Raw genomic sequence first — 20,671 nt, forward strand, 5'->3', positions numbered from 1 at the left:
AGCGTTTATCATCGCTGCGGCAAGATTTTTCCTAATTGCTATTCTTTCGTTTTTATTGATTTCCCGGCACCAATTATGCGGTATATCGTGGGCATATTTCCGGAACTTCGCGTTTTCGAGAAAGGGAAGTTTTGTTGAATTATAAACTGTGAAAACGGAGATTATTTATAGTTCCAAGTATATCTTTCTTAAGCAATAATAAAGCGATTATCTAAAATGACATTAAACCGAAAATGGCAAATTTCGCTATTCGTGGCGATTTGTAATCGAATTAAAAAACTTATCTTGTTTAATAAAATTTTAAACAGAGTTAGATTAACGCACGCCGCTAGATGTATTTCACATATATTTTTGACTTGTCAGTTTTGCCATAGGAACATACGGAATTATCAGACTAACTAAATTAGTGAGCACTGAAATAGAAACTTATTTATTTACGACGGAAGGAAATTTATATTCGCCGCAACTGCCAGTGACAACACATATTCGAAATAATAAGGCCAACAACAAAAGCATATCGGGAAGATAATTTCAAATATGAAACCAATTCCATTTTACATGCATTAGTGAACTAATAATAATAAAGCGTTGTTCAGTTAATTATACTAGTGTAATGCTAAATGTACTTCATGTGTGATATAATTTGAAATTTTCAATTAAAATGCTCGCTTGGCCGAAATTGCGGCTTGTTGTATCGCAAAAGAGAAATACATACCAGAAAATTTGCATATTTTCGGAATTAGTGTATATAAATAATTGTTTAATTTGATAATATCTTCGAGAGTTATCAAATAAAAATTACACAGAAATGTACGTGGATTGAATTATTCATTTTTTTTTATAGATCCACTTTATTTCATTGTATTTTGTCAACAACTTTGAATGCGTATATTTTAGATGTTTATTCGCGCAATAATATCGGGAATATCACAGATTTTTTGCCTATAACAAAAACTGCGCTAATTAAATATAAATTCTTCTAATGGACGTTACGCTATACAGTTTGTACAGAGTTTTGTTATCAATCTGACTTTTTAATCGGCTATCTCTCACGTCCTCTCTGTATATAAATTGTACAACAAAAATTTCAATAGCGAAAATGGACAAGGATAAACAAGCTCACAGTCACTTTTCGCTCGATACGCGACGTCATAGCAGTCGTAATTATCAGCATCCTCGAAATTCCTAAAACATACAATATTTCTAATTTTAAAAGTTACAATTTTAACAATGTGAACATATTGTAATAAACTTAAAGTTAAAGTTAAAGTTAAAGTCGTTTGACAGATGCTAATATCAAAATTCATAAATGTCGATTTATTTTAAGACACGTTGAGAATATATTTACCTTAAAATAATTCGTATGGCATCCTCAATAATTGAAAATCCTGGAGGACTTAGTACCGTTTCCGCTTCACAAATTGTACGCAGAATGCATAATCGTCCGGGCAAGTTTTGACTGAAACAGATAACAACCAATGTTAATTAATTAATTTCAAATTTATCCAAAACATGAGCAAAATTTCTGGAATGCCTGTAGGTATACATTTATCAAAAACCGTGCCCGCAATATTTAATGCGCGTTCAATAAAATTTAATTATAAAATCAATATTTTATATTTTAATACTTATTAAATAAATTGTAGCAGACCTTTCTTATCTACTCTTTATCTTGAACATCGCATATATGGGTTTGCTTTAATTTCAAATTTACAAAATAATTTGACAATAATAAATATTGTTCTTGCACAATTCATCGGACACTTAAAATTATACTTCAATCTTGTGCTTGACCGCTTTCAGGAATTTCCAAAAGCAATTTATATAAAACATATAGTTTAAATAAAACAAAAATAATTTTCTTTTTACCTATTCAACGCTAATTCCAAATTGGCATAGAGCTCGCGTCTATGTCGCCGTTTTAGTTTAGATGGTCTTCCGTTCAAGGCTTTCCTCAAATCTTCCTGGCTAGGTATAGGCCATATCGTATCGAATTCCAAATCCAAGTTCCAGGTTTTAGGCTCATTAAGCTGAATAGCTTTTAGAAGGCTCAGGGTCATCTAAACAGGCAATTCGTATGCATCTCTCTCCATACAGAATATGAATAATAAAATTATTTTTCAAAGATTCGACAAAAGCAATTTAATCGAATTTAAATAAAAAATAATTATCTAGGGAAATATTTCCGAAGTGATAGAAACTCCTTTTTTTAAAGTACATTAATAATTACAAAATAGTTACGCAACGAGATACACCCTATATTTCCTTATACTTGCTAATAAGCAATTTCGATAAATAAAGTACAATCGCCAACGGAAAACAAAAGAAACGCGCATTTCACATTTTATACGGTGCACGAATAAATGCGATTTTAATAGAACGTGTTCGCTTTCAGGGTGATTTCTCGTAAAAGCGCAGATTATGGCGGTAAAATGAGAAGCTCCACCCATCTAACTGATTTAACCGATCTCGACCTCCGCAAGGCAAGCGATGACACCCTCATAAAAGTCCAGCGTAACAAAAGATAACCCTCCCCCGCTCCGTGCCGCCCGTTGCGAACACCCGCGGCCGTCCGACTCACCACGAAGGCGCTTCCCTTTGGAAAAGTGAGCTCCCGTCTACGTCTGTGCGGAGTCTCTTCTGACCTTTGGCCAGCGGCACTTAAGTTGGTGTCATTACGGTGACATACCGTCTCCCCTAGGAGCAACAACGGGTCCAGGATCACGGCGAGAATCAGGACGGGCCACGGGGCTCTCATTTCTCGGAATTATCCGGGTGAAAATCGCGATTTCCCCTCCGCGCGCCGCGCGGCCTCGGGCCAGCCCTCCCGGGAGGTCACGGGACGGAGAGCATTTGCAGAAAACCCGGGAACATCCTTCGCGGTTACGTCGAAATATTGCACTCACATTGCGCGCACACGCCATACGGAAGCGACTCGCCACGGGACGGCGACGCGACGGCGATCCTGTGTTTGCGCCGCGAATTGTCACGTTTGCTTCGACGAGAGACGATCTAATTCATCAACCGGATGGATATTTGAGTGACAACTTAACACCGCTATGGCGGTTATCTGCGCTTGACTTTTTAACCGCGACCTGATGGTCATTGACCGAAGTTAATACAATTTTTCAAAACGTTTGTAAAAGAATCCTATCTGATATAAAATTTTTAATAATACACGTAGCTATATAGATAACAGCATGAAGTAAAAGAGTGTGCTATTCGACATATCATCCCTGAAGATGTAGTTTAACTTAATCGTAATTTTATTACATAATATTTCGTCACTGTGTGCTTAAAATGAAAATTCTACCGTGACGTACCCAGAGGTATGCAAAATATTCCCTCTGGACAGACATGTAAAATGCCACACATTAATTGTAGATTTCGTCTCTGCAATCGAAACATTTCTTCATCGATAACTTTTACGTAAACTCCGCACATGTGCGAGAATTGACCGCAAACGGGACGCGATATCTATTTCGCGAACGTAAAATTGTTCCTAATGCTTAAGTCACGTATATATACATCGTAAACGCGAGTTAAATTTTTCGTAATTTTCCAGTCCGGTACGCAAACTCGTGCAGAGGACTGCTCTCGCGGTCATGATAAAAGGTATGCGTCCCTATCTCATACGTGAACTACATATACGTTTTGCTCTGGCATATTTTATGTCGCGGTAAGATATCTTTCCGGTGGCAACGCGCAGAATAAATTTCAGTCCTTGTCAAGTTTTAATATCCCGCTCTCTCTGTGTGTGTGTGTGTGTGTGTATGTACGAAGCATCTGTAAAATATATTTCAATATAAAAGAGAATATTCTAAAACTTAGGCAATTAATGCAGATGTTAAAAAAAGTGAACTGAGAAATAGGTAATGGAGTGTTTCAATGAGCGTCAAGGCGACGTAATTTGCGATTGCCTGTCTCGTTATAATCTCGCAAATTTCTTCATAAATAAAATTATTTAACGACCAAATCGATACTGATTTCCAAGCGTTTTCGCATTCATCGCGCTCGACGCAGACAGAGTGTGTGTGTGTGTGTGTGTGTGTGTGTGTGTGTGTGTGTGTGTGTGTGTGTGTGTGTGTGTGTGTGTGAGAGAGAGAGAGAGAAAGAGAGAGAAAGGGAGAGAGTGCTCATTAATTCTCCGGGTTTCTCGTAGGCCATTAAAATCTGACAAGCTCCCCCATTGCGGAGTCCCCCGGCTTTTCCATGCTAATCTTGAAAAATCTCACGGAAAAGCGCGGCCGTTCTTTATGAAAGGTTCATCGGCTCTCCGTTTCCCTCCCTCCCCGCCGCTTAACCTTACCGCAGCCACTGCCGGCAGTGCCGGCGCGCTAGCGAGAGAGAGAGCCTTTAAATTTCGTAAATCTCGCGAAATGTATTCAGGAATGGGCTGCCCGAGCTGCCTGTTTCATCCAATTTCAAGGATCCGAGTGCTCTCTGACCATCTTCGCGGCTTCAATCTGCGAGGTAATTTCATTTTGGGCTTTCGGGTCTCCTCGATCTCCTCCGCTCCTGTTCCTTCTTTTTTTCCTTTCTCTTTTTCTTCTTCGTCCAAGCACGACGCGCTGCCGGTTCCACTGCTCCGCGGCGACTCTGCGCAGCCTTACGAGAGACTGCGTGATTTATCTGGCACTTAAAATCGAGCGATCTTCCCCGGGACTGCTGGTTAATCGCCACCGCTACGTAACGCGGAGAGAAACGCCATCGTAATAAGCGTGCTAATGGATTTATGGAGTCTCGCGACGGACTTTTGTGGTCCTCGATGTCCTACCGGGACAAATGTCTGGAGCATCTCTTGTACTCGCGTTCCGCGACGCGTCTATCCTCTCAATAACGGTTTATTTCCTCGAGTACGCAACATAACGTCCGCACCGAGGTCCATTTCGCGCGAACATCCCGCGTCGTCATTAAGGAAATCAGTAGACGCGCGGGCTCGTCTGTTTAGCAGCTCGCAATAATAGGTCGCGTATCCGCGAAATATAATACACGGCACGTTTCGCACAGCCGCCCGCGCGCGCGGTGGGTGTGCGCTTCCGGAGTGCCGAGACATCCGTGATGCCGCCCGCGCGCGCGCCGTGCGCGACGCGACATTACGGATTGCATTACGCCGTGTTTGCACGCGCAGCGAGCAAGGGGTAAGCTATCGTATATAATACAATTCCCCCTTCTGAAGCCTCCTGCCTGCCGGAATGCTGGGACATGACGTCGCGTTGTATCACTGCGGTCGAGTCTATCCGAAACTTCGCGCGCGTCGATTACTGGCTTTCCGCAAGATTACACGAATCTATAATATATATACACACACGTATTGGCGGAACATTAGTTTCTCGCTGGGGAAACATCAGCTTCAAATTACTCAAGGAAATCTGAAATTAACACTCATTGTCTCGAAGACATTTTGATGATATCAACTCCTATTGCATCGAACGGTTCGTCATAAAATTCTGAATTCAATATCTATTCCCGATTATATATATAATTGAAAAACAAGATCTCCTTATTTATTACAACTGCAAAAACCAACAGGGGTTGTGTAAAAGTAATTTACAATTGCATTAATATCACTTAAAACTATTTGTTAAAAAGCGAATAACTTGCAACACAAAGTATACTGCAATTTGCACTTTAAAGACCCTCTCTCTCTCTCTCTCTCTCTCTCTCTCTCTCTCTCTCTCTCTCTCTACTCTCTGCTGAAAGTTCTGTTGTAATCCGAGCAATTTGGTAGTTACGAGGAAATTCCAAGAACGACGTCGACTGCATAATTCGAATTGCTGACGTCATTGTTGTCGACATTGTTGTCGATCTCATCACGTAGCGACGATTACAATTATTCGCTTTTACACCACAATATTTTACCTCCTTTTACCTCTCGACTAAAAAGACCGCGCGGCAGTTATTCGGAACGCTCTCAGTCCCAAAAGGAACATGCTTCTCTCTTTCTGCACAGCTTGCAATGCAAGTACAAGCTGTGCAGAAAGCGAGAGGTATGTCCATATAGATTATAATTTACATCAAATAAAATTCACGGCGGACGTTTTTAAAATGCATTTTAAAATATTACATCATCACGTAATTTTATACAAATTCGTTATTGCATTATGCGTTAAATTTATCTCTTCGCCATTTCGTCATTTTTCGATACAACATTATCGATAATTTCTCAGATAATTAAATAAAATTACGCCTTTAACTTCAAAAATCTTAATTAAGCATTCAATATCGTTATATTTGAATAACTTAGAGCTTGGAATTGCAAACTACCGCTAGTATTTTGCTACAGTTATGATCAGTTTCGCAAATCTCTTTACGCTAAGACAAAACAGTATACTTCAAACATATCTATTGCTATTTGCTTATATAAATCTTAGTCTAAATTTCATTGCTATTTGTAGTTGTGTAATTCATGTGTAATTCAAGCGCTCTAATAATTTAGAAGGGCCGGGAAAGGGAGAGAAAGTGCTTCGTGATGGCTGCTCGTTTCACATCTGCGTAAGATGATTACGCTTGATTGCGGCAATTCAGAAGACACCTGGACACTTGGCGCGCACCTCGTCGCAATTCTCACCGAAGTGGTACGTTCGCTCGTACTCGGTCATCGGATCGATGTCGTACCATCCTCCAGGCAGACTGCAAACATTAATGCGTCGCTTTAACTAACATCCGCCAAATTGACGTTCAAGATTTTAACAATTTAACCAGTCTTCAGTGCACATTACAACGAAGTGAAAAAATTTAGAAAATACGGCAGAGATCTATATATAATCTAACTTAATTGATTAATTCACGACTCACCTGAATATAGAGTGTAGGATCTCCTCGAGGAAGCTTCCCTTCCCGACATCCTCGCGCTTACGTCTGGCAGCCTTGCAGATCGCCTTGAGCACGCAGGCCTTACCGTCTTCTCCCTGGCTTCACGGTGGACAGAAGATGAGATACGACGAGAGAGGACGAAGGATTCGGGAGCAGCGAGGATCGTTGCTCGTTTATCATTATATCATCCTTGTTATCATTGTCGAGCTCGCCAAGAGTCGGCGGTCCATTCATTAAGTCCGCGATAATACCGGAGGGTAAAGAGGGGGGGGGAAGGGACGCGCGTTGATATTACCGAGCACGAAACCGAGCTCCACTGCAAACCCGGGGGTGGTTTACAATGAGCCCTCCCCTCGTTTCTCGCCCGCACACCACACATCTGCTAAACAACCAAGCCCCGTAGTCCTTCCCCCTTCGGTCCGTGCTCTCTCTCTCTCTCTCTCTCTCTCTCTTTCACCCCGAGCAAATACCGGCAATTAGCCTATAGCTCCGCACAATTTGTATTAAAGCAACCGACCGCTTCTGCCATCCCCGGATTAACCCCACGACTCGACTCTTAACTGAAACTTTACTGATGTGTACGCGCGCCTGCAGTCGGCGACAGAAAGCGTTTCGATCGAGGGTTGCCGCACCGTAATGAACGTGGGATACGTGTCTATCCGACGATCCGCGGAAATTAAGCAAAAGCGTGGGATGTGATTTATACCGAGAAGAGAGAATTTCCCTGACGCGGTGAACATGATCGACGAACCGGAAGTGCTGTTTTATTTTGCCCCAAATTTGACGAGACAAATCCTTTGGAATGATATCTGAATTGCTGAAGTTCGTCGAGACGGGATCTCGCTGCGAGCTTTCGCGGGCTGGACCATGACAATTGATGAAACTTGACGATTGACGCGAGATCTAGGATTTATTGTATTTAACAAATTTTGACAGAGTTCTAACAGGAAGCTGTCGTGATAGACGGTGGATTAATAGCGGTCTCTTCTTACAGCTTCCGTATCTTCTGCACAATGTACCGTTTTGTCAAGTAATCTTCTGAATAACGATCCCCTTTACTCCCGCGGATTGCTCGGCGAGGACATATCTTAAGACGCTCGGCGGGCGACGGGCGCACGGAACCGCTAAACCGCGCAATCCCAACGATGAGTTTTGCTATTCGCGAAGCGAGACGTATAGCGTGACGCAAAATAAAGCGTCGCAATGACACGTACGCGGCATCCTCCGAATAATGCAATTTCTCTTTCGATCGCGACTCATATCTCCCCGTTGGTATGCCTATAGGTACGTGTTTCGGCGGCGCCGCGAGAGATTCTACCTCTATTTCCTCTCTCGAATCGCAGAAACGATTCGGAACGTTTCGGCCGATTTCGAACGAACTTCAATGTTTATACACGCACCCGTATATCATAGTATTATAGTCACGATTGCCGTGACAACTGAATTTATTTGTACGCGGCGAAGCGCGATATCGGTACAACGTTTTGCAACGACAGACATGTCGAAAATCCGATTAAGTCAGAAATTACATCAAAATACACGTTATCAATTTCAATGGAACTGTCAGCCGGTTCAATCGCGGCGCGAATATAATTGCTCCTATAACAATTGCCGCGCGAGACCCCGCCGGAGTGGAGCAAATTGTTTCCACTAAGCGTTCGATAAATCGAGTGCGAGCCGACGATGGTTCTTCCGCGATCACCTGTCCCTTGATTCCGACCGATCGATCATTTAATTTGCAACTTCGCTTCGTCGTCGTTGCACAAGAACGATTCAATTAACTTTTTTTACGCGTCTCGAGAATAATCCTGTATTAAAAGGAGCAGCGAGCGAAGTGAATCTCGTCGGCCTCTTTTCATTATCGCACAAAGTATAGCCACGCTTGAAACAGCGCGAAGAGTTGCGATCATTGCGAGAGGCTTCTTTTATTCCGCGGCGCCCACTTAATGTGCTCGTAAGCGCTCGACAACTGCAGTGTCCGCTGTGTGAAAGGCGGGAAACGTTGCTGCAGGAGCGGCCGAGCGCGAGCGCGGTTTTACGGCATTACTGCGTCGTCGGTCGTACCTGAATCATCGCGTCGTTTCCCCTCAGCAAGACCATTTTCCGGCCACGAGCGACGAAAGCGCGCCGCTTAATCCGCGCTCGCCGCTCGAATGACCGTTTAAAAGCGTTTTCCTGCCACTTCATCCTTCATCGGCCGTGAAATACATTTCTTCCGCGTGTTTCGTCCCGCGAGTTATATGGATTTACCAGGTGCAACCTCGGGTGCAACGTGCAATCTGGTTTATTACAGTCACGCACGCGGAGCTTTGCGAGAGTAGATTCTTAGGTTCTCCCGCGCGAGAGACGGTCGGTGTCGATTACACGTCAGCGCGGTTGCCGGGTGACGGCCCGTTTTAAACTTCCGGCACGCTATGATTTTTCCTCCGGATCGATCGCCTCTAAACGAAGAGACGTCTCGCTTTGGGAAACAGAAGCGTTTTCCGCGACGCAGATGAGAAGGCAGCTTTCCAATAATGGTGTTCGCGCGTCTATTTTTCTTCGTGAACCGGGAGTAGCGGCGAACTTGCCCGACAAGCTCGCTGAAACAAAAATCTCGTCGATAAGTCTCACCCTTCGCCCGCGTTCAATAGAATTACCATTTTTCCATCAGAACATCCCACTTGGTGGAGGAGGACAAATCTGATCAGTATAGAGAAGAATGAAATAGACTCAGGACGCGAAATAAAGTGATGAAATATTCGATTTTCTTGCCGAACGGCGAAAAGTATGTCGTAATCGTTGCAATAGCGATTCATATTTTTCCTCATCGCGCGCGCGGAAGAATAAGTTTTCATTTCCCGCGTTATTGGAATAATTCGCGTGAATTCTTTTTTTTTTGTATACAGACCGCGCGATCGTCGGTAATTCATACGGAATGAGAGAAGTGGAGAAACGCGGTCCTCCCTGCCCCCCCCCCCCAGTCTTTGTGTCCACCTTTCTCTTACTCACGTTCTCAGCATTAGCTCCACTTTGCGGTACAGCTCTCTTCTGCTCCGACGATGATAAACCTCGGCTGGCTTCCCGTACAGCACGGTATTTCTATAGGGTAGTTCCCACGCCAGCCCGGCGGTAACACCAATAGTAAACATTCCTTGGGGCTTCGAAAGCGTGCTGATGGTTAGACAGTATACAAGCTGCGTAATAATAATGAAATAATGGAAAAGTGGAAGAAAGTTAATGTCAAATTAAATTTCGTTAAATCACAAATAAGGATTAGTTGCTTTCAACTGTCAAGAGAGAGAAAGAGAGAGAGAGAGAGAGAGAGAGAGAGAGAGAGGAGGGAAAAGAGATTATTAATTACTGATTAATTAACTCTTGTACAGTATATTAATTAATTTGCTCAAATAACAAATTATTTTAATGTTATGCAGAGCGTGCGTGTTTTAATTCGATACGTTTCACATATTAATTTGAAACTAATTATATATATATTACGGATCAATATTCCTCCCTTTCATGAAGTTTGTGATTCTTCTATGTTATTACTCTGCTTATTAGAGTCTTTTTAAACGTTACGCATAAAGGGAGTTCCGTTTCATTTAGCATATAAAACTTCTCCCCCGAGCTAAACCGTATCGAGAGTTTATGTTGCGCTATAATATACAACTTTTCGCTACGAAACTTCCACAAGCTCATATCGACCTGTCTGGCGCATTTCGCGCAAAAACATGAGAGAGGACGAAGATTTCATTTTAATAACAACTCCCCCCCCCCCCGGATTTGAAAGCGAGCGTAACAGGTGCGTTTACACTCCCCCTATACAATTTCCAAGTTTATACATTACAAATTCGCAAAACGAAAACTCGACACGAAGAGGATATAGTAATCGCGAACGGCGAGCGAAAGCGTTTTCCTTATCGAGATACGCGCGATATCGTGTAAAATAAAAGTTTATCTTACTTGAACGTTGCTGCCTTGCGGGAACACCAGGTAATTAAATCCAACGTCTTCCAGATCTCTCCCGGATCTCTCCCGGAGCGAGTCGTTCGTGAACGTCGCCGATGTTGCCGATCCGGCGAAGCGACGCGCGAAAACGCCGAGCAGAATAAAGTGGCGGAGATGATTAATCAACATCGCGCGGGTACGAAAATTTCGTGCTCCATCGAACGGAGCTAAAGCGTTAATCCTAATGACAGAATGGGGCTTGAGTGCGTGCGACTGTTGCTTGTTCTCGCAAACAAACGCTAACGAACTGTATCCGTCTGTGTCGAAAAGCAACGGTATTCCATTAGTGTTCTAATGACGAGTAAATGGAGAATAATTTAACTCTGTTCTTCGTCTCTCTCCGGGGAAGGTAGGAAAGTTTAAGAAAACTTTGGGTATTTTGCATAAAAACGTTGTCACGTAGATTAATTTACGCGACTGAATAATAAAATTAAGAATATTTGCAAAAGTGCATTTTGTAAGTACTTCGCGCGAACATTGTGCATCTAACATTAACTATTACGTTTGTTCGCAGCTTTATCAACTATTTTCTTTCTTCTTTTTATTAAATTTCTTTAAATCTTTGCACGACTATATTTATTTGATATACTTAAATCCACAATTGCCTAAATATTATTATCTAATAATATTTCACTATAATTCAATAATGTGTAATCAGTAGTATCAAGCAACAAGAATAATTATTAAATTAACATTTTAATTGGTTATCGATTACTAACGTAAATGATAAGCTGATTAAGCATTAACCTGATTCGAATTACTCTCAACAGAGCAACAATACATATTTTCGAAACACGATGCGACATTTTAATTTATTGCAGAGGACCGGCAACACACCGGAAGAGTCGTCTTCGCAATTTACTCGCTTAACAAATATCCAACATTCCGCAGATAACAATGTACACAATTATTAACTATTTTCCTAGGTTTTTAAATTTCGCGGCGCACGTTTTCGCAATAATTTAATTATCTTTCGGATAAATTTCCGGCTAAAATAACTATAAACACTAAACCGAGCGCGCGCGGCATATTATCGAATCAGATGCATACCAGCAATCTAATTTAGGCCGAATGTATTACCTGTATCGCGAAATTATATCGAGTGCGATGTGCAACAAAAGCGAAATACGCGCGCGAATGTAATCTAAATGCGGTAATAACAGTGTGGCTGAGGAGGTAAAAATTTCACGCTAAAATTACCTGATTAACAATTTCCATGATGATGAAAATTATTACTTTTACGCGCGATACTTTGACGCGTTACACAACCGGGCGAGTCATATGCATTGTCTCAGGATTTTCCGGTTGTTAGTTACGAGTACTACGTCAAGTGGCCGCTGGGCCACCTTGTTAAACATCGTTAATAAACAAGCTTACAGTTGCGCGGCAGAATTTCATCAAGTAAATACAATTATGTGCTTACATTTGCGACTAGTTTGCCGCGCTCGCACGTGACAAATACCGACGAACGGAACGCGAGGACCGAGTGCTCGCATGAGAAATGCAAAATGTTCGCCGAACGCATATCGATTAGACGTTCGTTACAATACGAAGATATATTTGGCATATTTTATTTCCATTGAAAAAGAGAGAGAAAAAAACGAGCGAGAGAATCAACCGTCGGACGCTCCGTCCGGAGCACTCTCCAGAAATGAACCATAAATCGACGAGAGCCCGGGCGACGGTTTTATTAATGCAAAACGTAGTGAAATTATTCGAAACCGCGCCGAAATGAATTACACGTTGCGGAAGTAATGTAATGACCAATATAGAATATTCATGGGTCGAAAGCCTCGCGCGAAACTTTCTGAATTTAATCCCGGAATCGTCGTTGATGTTAAATAATCGTTTATTGTCGCGGCCCTTCAACGTGCATGGCGGCTGGCAAAAAATGCTGTATTGTTATTAAAAACCGCGTAAATACTTGCGACATATACTTGCATACTTGATTAATGCGAATGTAAAAATTCGTGAAAACGTAGAACGTGGCATGTTAAATCGATACTCGCATCTATCGAAGTCTTCTCGAAAGTCTCGACGTGCTTTGTTGGCTCTTTTCCGCGATGCTGATTGATTCTGTTGCTGCGCTAACTTCGTGAGAGGCTGTCATAGCATATTTTGTGACAGTTGTGTGTAATATTAAAGCTAAATAGCGCGCGCGAATCGCGCGTCTGTGATGTCTAGTGTTAAAAAAAGCGAACGGCTTATCGATCATATATTTCATATTGGCTTTATACGTATGTTATATTATGTTTTTATATTATGTATATTTATATTATATATATTATAATTTTGTAATTATCTGAGCTATTATAAAACAATTTTGTACGTATGCAATAAAGTTATTATTAATAAAGATTTTTTTTGCCTAACTGGCTACCTTTGTCTTAATTACAAAACGTCACGACGAGTGTCACTTATTGTCGTGTGTTACTAACACAACGGCAAATATATACGTGACAGGTAGATAAAATAAAACTAAAATTGACATATATTTAATTAATACGTTAAGCTAAAGATATTTTACAAATAATTTTTTTTTAACAATAGACGTAAACTCAAATCTTTTATACGAATATAACGTTGCACGAACGTTGCACGAACTTATCTCTCTGCACGCAGCTAAGTCTCTTCTCATTCAATAAAGAACAACGACCGTTTTATCAGTCGTCAGTCTGACACGTCGCGGAATGAGAGCGCGAAGCCACCGAAACGTCAGGCAGAAAAATCGCCGCGGAACGGGCCGGCTGCCAGAAAAACTTCGCCGCGGCGGCTTCGCGGCAAGTTTCCCATCAGATTTGCGTTTCCGCAGTTCGTAGAACAGCGCGATGAAAGGTCTGTCGCAGCTTCTGCCGCAGCAGCTTCAAAAGTCCACGTCGTAAATGGAGTGCCGACACGTGGGATACAACCGTTCGCAGTTTCCGCCCGCCTCGTACGCGCGATCGTAAGCGCGGTCCCCGGATCGCTCGAATCTGGCACCGTCCCTTGGCAATCTGCGAACAGAGTCGTTCATCGCCGAGTGACGATCCCCTCTGAATTCTGTTCCATACATTCCCGCAATTTCGTTCTCCGCGCGATTAACTTAAACTCGCGTTTCATTTCTTAATTAAAGTGTAACGGCTGGTTGAAATTAAAATTCGAGAGGAGCTTCGCTGTTCTCGGAAACAACGAATTCGATGCTTTTGCTTTTGAAGGAAATCGGAGTCTCTTCACTTACGTGAAAATTGCGTGGAGGAGCTCTTGGACGAAGGATCCCGTGCCTATTCGGGAAGGATCTCGCTGGCCTGCCTCGCAGAGTGCCCTCATCACGCAGGATCTGCCGTCGAAGCCGGCGCTGCCGATGAAGTTTAATTTAAAAGCATAAACTTTGACGACGGCTCGGCTTACGCGCGAGAAAACACAATTATACGCTCGTGACAATCCCGTTCCGCGATCGCCGTTAAAGGTAATTACGTTCTTATAACGCGTAACAGCCGCGAGTCGCGTAAAGCGTCGAGAATGCAGATATTATCCGAGCCGCGTGTCGCGATTTATATTCGCCATAAAATTAACAATAAGTCGTTTTTCTAACCGGTAAACTTACCGCATCGATATTCGCGTCGTTTCGATGAATAAATTTCCACAATTGATCTATATTTCCACAATGGTTCGTTGCAGACAACGCGCGTAATAATTCGCATTTACATTTTTTTATCTGGCCGAAAGGGGGGAGGAAGAAATAAATTTTTTTCATGTTCCAAACTGTTTCAGACATATTCAGCCGCGATGTACTTCTCGTCAACCCGAATACACGCTGAAAGATCGGTTGAAAAATGCGGAATAAACGGCACGACGCACTCACGATTGCAAGAAAGCCTCCATTTTCGGATATACGACGCTCCGGCTTCTACGGTGAAGCAAATTCGATATCTTTGAGTCGACCTTACTCGGAAGTTCCCAGGCTAAGGCAGCTGTCAGTCCCAGCACCAAATCACCGTCTCGGCCGTACGCTCCGATAGTCAGACAATACACTAACTGGAAAATACACGAAACATCCGCGTGCAAATTCAGTTTTCCGCGTAAATTTCGCAGACCTGCAAAGGCGGGCACGAGCGGGCGGCGCTTTACTTTTCTACTTTATCCGTGTACCGAAATCTGGGGGAGGCGATAAAATTTCGAAGATATACAAAACGTTTGCCAAGTACATGGCCGAATTTACGTGACGACTGTTTGATTTTTTTACACAGTGCTCTAATGCAATCTTGCTTGAAATGGTCTAAAGAACTCCTGCATTATGTGGAGAAACGTTCTTAAATATTAGTTCAAATTTACGGGAATTGTTTAATGTCAATATACAACGTATATGTATTGTGGGACTTATACGTTAGAAACATTTTATAAATGAGAATTATTGGAACAATCCTCGAATTACTGAAAAGAAATCGATCTAAACGTGTCCTTTTTTAAGCATTACTTAAACATATTTACCTGAAAATTACTACCGTGCGGAAAAATCAAGTACCTCTTAGGCCGCGACAAGATTCTCGGCGTGACATCGACTCCCGTTGCGTTCTCATGAACGATCGTCGAGCCGGCGAAGAAAATCAACCAATTCAAGCATCCGACAAGAAAAGAAAGCCGGTGATCTGACATAACTTTCACACCTTTCACACGGCAAAGCGGTAACGTTTTCTCGGATCATATGTGATCATCTACGGAAAGCGGAGTATCGAAGTCACAAAGGAACGAAAATTCCGAAACCTGAGACGATTTTCCGTCAACGAGAAAACACAAAGCTTTACGTGATATAAAGTTCCGTTGCAAACTTACGAAAACTGATGTCGCGGGTGAACCGAGCTCTTTTACCGCGCGTTAATTAATAACAAAAATCACACGTGATTAAAATTAATGAGATTTGATATATAGGACGTTTCGTCGTCGATCGACGTCAGCGGTTTATCACAGATAGCCGTCGTTATACTAGCGATCGCGATCAGCGGACGACAAGTGCGAAGATTTTGACAGGCGATTCCCGTTAACGGTAACGGTGAACATCGCGTGCTCTTCCGCGATTTAACGGACTCGCGTCCGCATCCCGATGATTCCTTGGCCAAACGGAGCAGTCGTCTATTTGTACGGCGTGTTATTCACTCTTGCGCCGTTTAAACACAGCTTCGCGAGAACCGGGAACAGAGACGTTACCGTTCCCGGTTATTACCGCCACGGCGGAGCGCGCGGTTTCCGCGGTACATTTTTTCCCCGTTTACAGCACGCGCCTTAATGGCAGGGCAAACGAGCGTAAACACGGCATCGCTGCCGGAAAGAAAGCGAGGCATTTGTACCCAAGTACCCTTGAATCGGAGCATTGAACCGAAATGTACGCAACATAATGAGGAGCGATAATTATAAATGTAATTTGCGCACGAGTAACTGTAAAAAAAAAATTATGAAGATTATTCTAAATAAGTACATAAGTCTCTTATGTACCCTAAGGAAGACCTTACAAACGGATTAACAATCCTGATATCATTTTAATCTGACAGAGGACGAAGCTCAACCACTACAAGATTAATCTAATGGCAAAGCGTGATATAGAATGATTAATTTTAATGCGGGAAGTCTCAGACTATCCGATAGCGCGATCAATATTCCGTCCTTTTAAAGCACTCGTATTGATTGTAATCGATATCGGAGAAACATTAAAGCAATATATACGCCTGTATTTTTAATTTAATTGCCTCAAAATCATTACAGTTGAATTTAGTAGTAAATTTTCTGATTATACTGATAGAATAATTCAAATACAAATATGAAACAATTTTAACAAAATTCTTAGAACTATTAGCTCAAGTTTATAGCCACTTAGCGGCCCAAACTCTGAATCGGAGTTACGAAATATTCAGGCATTTATTTACAGTAATATATAGAAAAATATTTAATAAAAATTACGTTTATATATATTGTGTAAAGCACTCGAAAATTGCTATCGAGAAATATCCCAAAAACGTATAATTTCAATTTATATAAATTTAATTTTGAATTGCTAAAATAATTACTGTTGAAGTTAATAATAGTTTCCTGGCAGTCGCAGACATCAATTTGATCCTGAATGTGAGACTCTCAATACAATACATTTTTAACTATTATAATATAAATTAAATCAAATTCAATTTATATACAAATCAAATTACTATAAAGTTAGATTCGCGTATGTTTCTACTCTTCCTTTGAAACCTCTCATCTCTATCACTTTTATACGAAAGAGGAAATTAATTCTTAGGATGTAAATTAAATTAACGTAGGTAATAAATTGTGGCACAAAAAGAATGAGATTGTAATTACGTGAAAAATTAACACCGCTTTTACGTCATATCTATTTAGCGAATGAGTTTCACTTTCCAATCGTACTCACTTTGTAAGCAATTACAAAAATTGCAAAGTATGTTGCATCTCGATTCTTGAGGCATGTTTACCAGTCGGCAGTATTGCTCGACTGTTTCATGTGTATGTACACCGTTGAGAACTTTTATCCCGAGGTGAAATGCAGAGCACCGTGCAAATCCCCGCGCGCGGATACAACTCTGCAAATTGTGTCCGCAATTAAGAAAGTACGGAAGGAAAGTCAATAATTAGTCTACGCTCTTAAAGTTCCCCAAGATTCCTCGATTCTTCCTTAAATACTTCATTAATTAAGGACTCGAATATTTAATCGGCTGATAGAAGAACGATACATTGTGAGACTTCCCGCAAAAGAAAGCTTTGAAATGATCGGATTATTGTTAGAATCAGAAATTATAATTTATCTCATTAAATTTCTTGTACATTTTACGCACATTTATTAAACCGTATAATTAAAGAAAAAAACAATAAAAATTCTCTGAGATATATTTTTATGTTTGAAAGAAACTTTGTCCCTCAACGTTTATAATTGAAACAGTGCCTATATTTATCTGTCTTCAATAAATTCATTATTTAGTTGTACATTAAAAATTTTACGTTATAAAATACATACATAATAAATTTAAAAAATGATGCTTTGAAATGTTGAAAATATATTCTGAAAAATTTTAATTAATTCCGTCTTAATTAAAAATGTATCTCTTATTGTCCTTGTACAATTTATCAATGGAGCATACAAACAGGGATTCGTGATGCAAAATGTCGCGTCGGGATAAACAGGCGAGACGAGCAGCAGAGGAATTATCATTTAATTCCGCTTGAGATTTTCCGGTCTATTTCGTTGTCAATTTCACCCTCTATGCCCTTTGTCATTTCCGAAGCGAGCTGCCGGAGTTCATCAGCAAGCCTCCCTCGCGTATATTCGTCGCGGCCGAATTTTTTTGTGCTCCGACCTCCGTCGTCGCGCACATATAATACCAAAACCGAGCTAACCGTGCCCCCTCTGTTTTTTCTTCGCCGACCCCTGTGTGGGTGTCCCCGTTGCGACGGAGGTGCGCGGCGTCGGTTCGTTAATTGCATACGGGAGTTGCGCGCGCGGCTCGGCCGGTTCTTCAACAAGAAAACCGTATAGAGCATTCTAAATTAATGCTTTTCGTTAACGCGCGGCCCACCGGGATCGGGATCCGCCAGACGCAATTATATCGCGTTTCCCGCTGGAATGTGCGACGATCCCGGCGACGGCTGCCCGAAGAGAACGCGAGGGAGAAGGAGGGGCGTGTGGGGGATGCTCGATGCGCATCATTGTCTCGCGCGTGCCAGTCCGCGATTATCGCTCGTCGGAACTCGGAACAATCGCAGATTGATTTTACACGAGGTCGTCGAATCCCGCCGGGCTGCCGAGCGCGAACGAGACCGGCCCGCGAGGGGAATAGACGTGAAAACGCACTTGATACGTATACATAATGGAAGCCACCGCGATTGTGGCACGCAAACTGCCGCGGAGAGGCGCGAAGGGGAAGAAATTCCTTTATCGCCTCCCCCTTATCGATCCCCAAAACACGTTGTGTCGATGATACTCTCAACGGAGTATTTTATCGCCGCACGCGACCGTCTCGTCCCGTAATGTCAACATTATCTGTGGCAATCTTTTTCAATTTTTTCCCCTCTCTTTTTTCCCATTTGAAGGAATCAGCCGTTTTCGAAAACCCTTTCGAGATACCTTCGCAGCTCTAACAATTTTCCACGCAGTTACTGTTGCGGGAAAAAAAAAGAATTTGGATGGGTCCTCCTATTGGGAAAGTTACTATAATTCTCCCGATATTTCGTTACACGTGAATAAATAGAAACATAATATATGACACGCCCAGGGGAGTTATACGTTACATCTGCCATGTGTTAAGCAATTGATTGATTTATAATAAAAGTTTCGGCGTTCCATTGCACTTCTCGATATCTCTTTATTACCTGTACCGTTCGATTATCCTCGTTATAACGTTCGCTCAAAAATAATTATCGGGGAAAAAAATTAAGCGAGGAATTCCTCGCGATATAAAAAGCAGCCCGGTACGCGAAATTAACAATTCATATTCTCGATCGTTAAAATTTGCGCCGGTAGATTCACCTTTGACGTCCTTGTTTCAATGTATACCACGAGAGACGAAACTCGAAATAATTACATCGCGAATTCATTAACGTGCTAATAAAGCGGTCTTATTGCAAGGCCGTATTCGCTTAATTGTAATGAAATAGACTGTGTCACGGGACCTATCGTGGGGCAACAATGCACCGCAATTAAAAAAATGCATTTACAGGAGAAGTCTCCTTGTTACCACACAATTTCATAAAAGCAATGCAACAAAGAAACGTACTTTAAACGAAACATTTGTCACGTAATTATATGGGACATAAAAATAAAGCAATTTTCGGAGTCAAATATGTACATCAGTTACATTAAGTCGAGATACTAATTAAAAATTAAGTCGTAATTAATAATAAAATCGTATGTAATAAAATATAGACGGTAGAAATAGACTTGAATAATATTAATTTCAAATTCGAGAAAATTTCAAACCTGATTTCTCTTTAAATAATTTTCATCGTGTTAGGTTTATAGCGCCGGAGAATTAGATACTGCGAGTTTGGCTCATTAGCGTAATTGTATAACAACGGTGATTGTATAGCGTGACTCTTGAATAATATGTGTTTGCGCTGGCAAATGGCGGACGCAAAGTGGGGCATTTTTTTAATTGTCAGATAGTCGCGCGATAGTTCGAATTAATGCTTTTCGCTGGAACCGGACGAGCGCGGCCCGCGAGTAGCATTGCAATTATAATCGTCCTGTCGCAGGATATGACAAGCGGAGACGAACGATACGAGAGAAAGCGAGAGAGAAAAGAAATAATGCGCGAAACGAGAACATTTTTTTTTTGCGGCAGCTATTACGAAGACAAATTAATAACGCCGGAGACCGTTCAGACCGTATATAACGCCCGGTAGAAATATCCTTTCGCTCATTTTTTGTATACACGCTTCGTCCCCTTCCGAGCCTTCTCCTTTCTGGTCTTTTAGCCAAATGTATAATATTTTTACTATACATTTAGTCGGCTGACGTGCCACCATATTTTACTACTTACCGCGTGTCTGGTTTCCCAGAATAATTCGAGTGCGGTTTTGCTGCATGACAAATGTTTCATTAACCGCTGTCATTTCTCATAATACCGTCCAGTGATAACTATACAGGAACAATCGGGCGTGGGAGTGAGGTAGGTCCTCGAACGTTCTTGCAACACCCGTACTTCTTCCAATATGAAAAATGGAATCTGCTACAAAGACCGCCCGTTGACATGACATTTCTCATGTCACGTTGAATATAGCTGTATTTTTACTTCATTTGTTTTCAATAAACACATTTATTTACAACATTGTCACTGGCAACATTTCATCATTTGTAATAAGCTAATCATCTCGCCGCATGTCGAAAAGAAATCAG

General features: G+C 41.7%; 3 protein-coding genes across 4 annotated transcripts; all 3 read right to left on the bottom strand.

Annotated features, from left to right (window-relative positions):
- Window positions 1-883: 883 nt before the first annotated feature.
- LOC143900033 (uncharacterized) lies at window positions 884-3,142 on the bottom strand. The gene is made up of 4 exons (XM_077410954.1): window positions 2,582-3,142; window positions 1,870-2,060; window positions 1,349-1,459; window positions 884-1,185 (listed from the first exon to the last, which is right to left on the bottom strand). Exons 1-4 carry the CDS (start codon window positions 2,756-2,758, stop codon window positions 1,050-1,052), a joined length of 615 nt encoding a protein of 204 aa, XP_077267080.1. The 5' UTR covers window positions 2,759-3,142; the 3' UTR covers window positions 884-1,049.
- A 1,136-nt stretch (window positions 3,143-4,278) lies between these two features.
- LOC143900139 (uncharacterized) lies at window positions 4,279-10,063 on the bottom strand. Its single transcript, XM_077411141.1, has 3 exons — window positions 9,808-10,063; window positions 6,799-6,915; window positions 4,279-6,633 (listed from the first exon to the last, which is right to left on the bottom strand). The coding sequence occupies exons 1-3, from the start codon at window positions 9,945-9,947 to the stop codon at window positions 6,525-6,527; spliced, it is 366 nt and encodes a 121-aa protein (XP_077267267.1). The 5' UTR covers window positions 9,948-10,063; the 3' UTR covers window positions 4,279-6,524.
- A 165-nt stretch (window positions 10,064-10,228) lies between these two features.
- On the bottom strand, window positions 10,229-20,583 carry LOC143900051 (uncharacterized). Of its 2 annotated transcripts, none has more exons than XM_077410980.1 (4): window positions 20,316-20,583; window positions 14,645-14,817; window positions 14,021-14,137; window positions 10,229-13,796 (listed from the first exon to the last, which is right to left on the bottom strand). In XM_077410980.1, the coding sequence occupies exons 1-4, from the start codon at window positions 20,373-20,375 to the stop codon at window positions 13,667-13,669; spliced, it is 480 nt and encodes a 159-aa protein (XP_077267106.1). In that variant the 5' UTR covers window positions 20,376-20,583; the 3' UTR covers window positions 10,229-13,666. The 2 variants fall into 2 exon arrangements, with proteins under 2 accessions (XP_077267106.1, XP_077267097.1); XM_077410971.1 differs by lacking the exon at window positions 20,316-20,583 and adding an exon at window positions 15,271-16,228.
- Window positions 20,584-20,671: the final 88 nt, after the last annotated feature.

The sequence above is a fragment of the Temnothorax americanus genome, unplaced genomic scaffold, assembly GCF_048541705.1.
Source record: "Temnothorax americanus isolate GAGA-0224 unplaced genomic scaffold, ASM4854170v1 Scaffold10, whole genome shotgun sequence".
In the NCBI taxonomy this organism is placed as follows: domain Eukaryota; kingdom Metazoa; phylum Arthropoda; class Insecta; order Hymenoptera; family Formicidae; genus Temnothorax; species Temnothorax americanus.

Excerpts from the sequence above, each read along its gene's own strand:
- LOC143900033 (XM_077410954.1), bottom strand. The coding sequence starts at position 2,758 with ATGAGAGCCCCGTGGCCCGTCCTGATTCTCGCCGTGATCCTGGACCCG. Across the intron at positions 2,061-2,581 it reads CAAAGGGAAGCGCCTTCGTG|ATGACCCTGAGCCTTCTAAA; the intron begins GTGAGTCGGACG and ends TTGCCTGTTTAG. Across the intron at positions 1,460-1,869 it reads TTGGAATTAGCGTTGAATAG|TCAAAACTTGCCCGGACGAT; the intron begins GTAAAAAGAAAA and ends TATCTGTTTCAG.
- LOC143900139 (XM_077411141.1), bottom strand. The coding sequence starts at position 9,947 with ATGTTTACTATTGGTGTTACCGCCGGGCTGGCGTGGGAACTACCCTAT. Across the intron at positions 6,916-9,807 it reads GTGGAGCTAATGCTGAGAAC|CCAGGGAGAAGACGGTAAGG; the intron begins GTGAGTAAGAGA and ends TCCACCGTGAAG. Across the intron at positions 6,634-6,798 it reads ATCCTACACTCTATATTCAG|TCTGCCTGGAGGATGGTACG; the intron begins GTGAGTCGTGAA and ends TAATGTTTGCAG.
- LOC143900051 (XM_077410971.1), bottom strand. The coding sequence starts at position 15,435 with ATGTCAGATCACCGGCTTTCTTTTCTTGTCGGATGCTTGAATTGGTTG. Across the intron at positions 14,818-15,270 it reads CGCACGGTAGTAATTTTCAG|TTAGTGTATTGTCTGACTAT; the intron begins GTAAATATGTTT and ends TGTATTTTCCAG. Across the intron at positions 14,138-14,644 it reads ATGGAGGCTTTCTTGCAATC|CGCCGGCTTCGACGGCAGAT; the intron begins GTGAGTGCGTCG and ends CTTCATCGGCAG.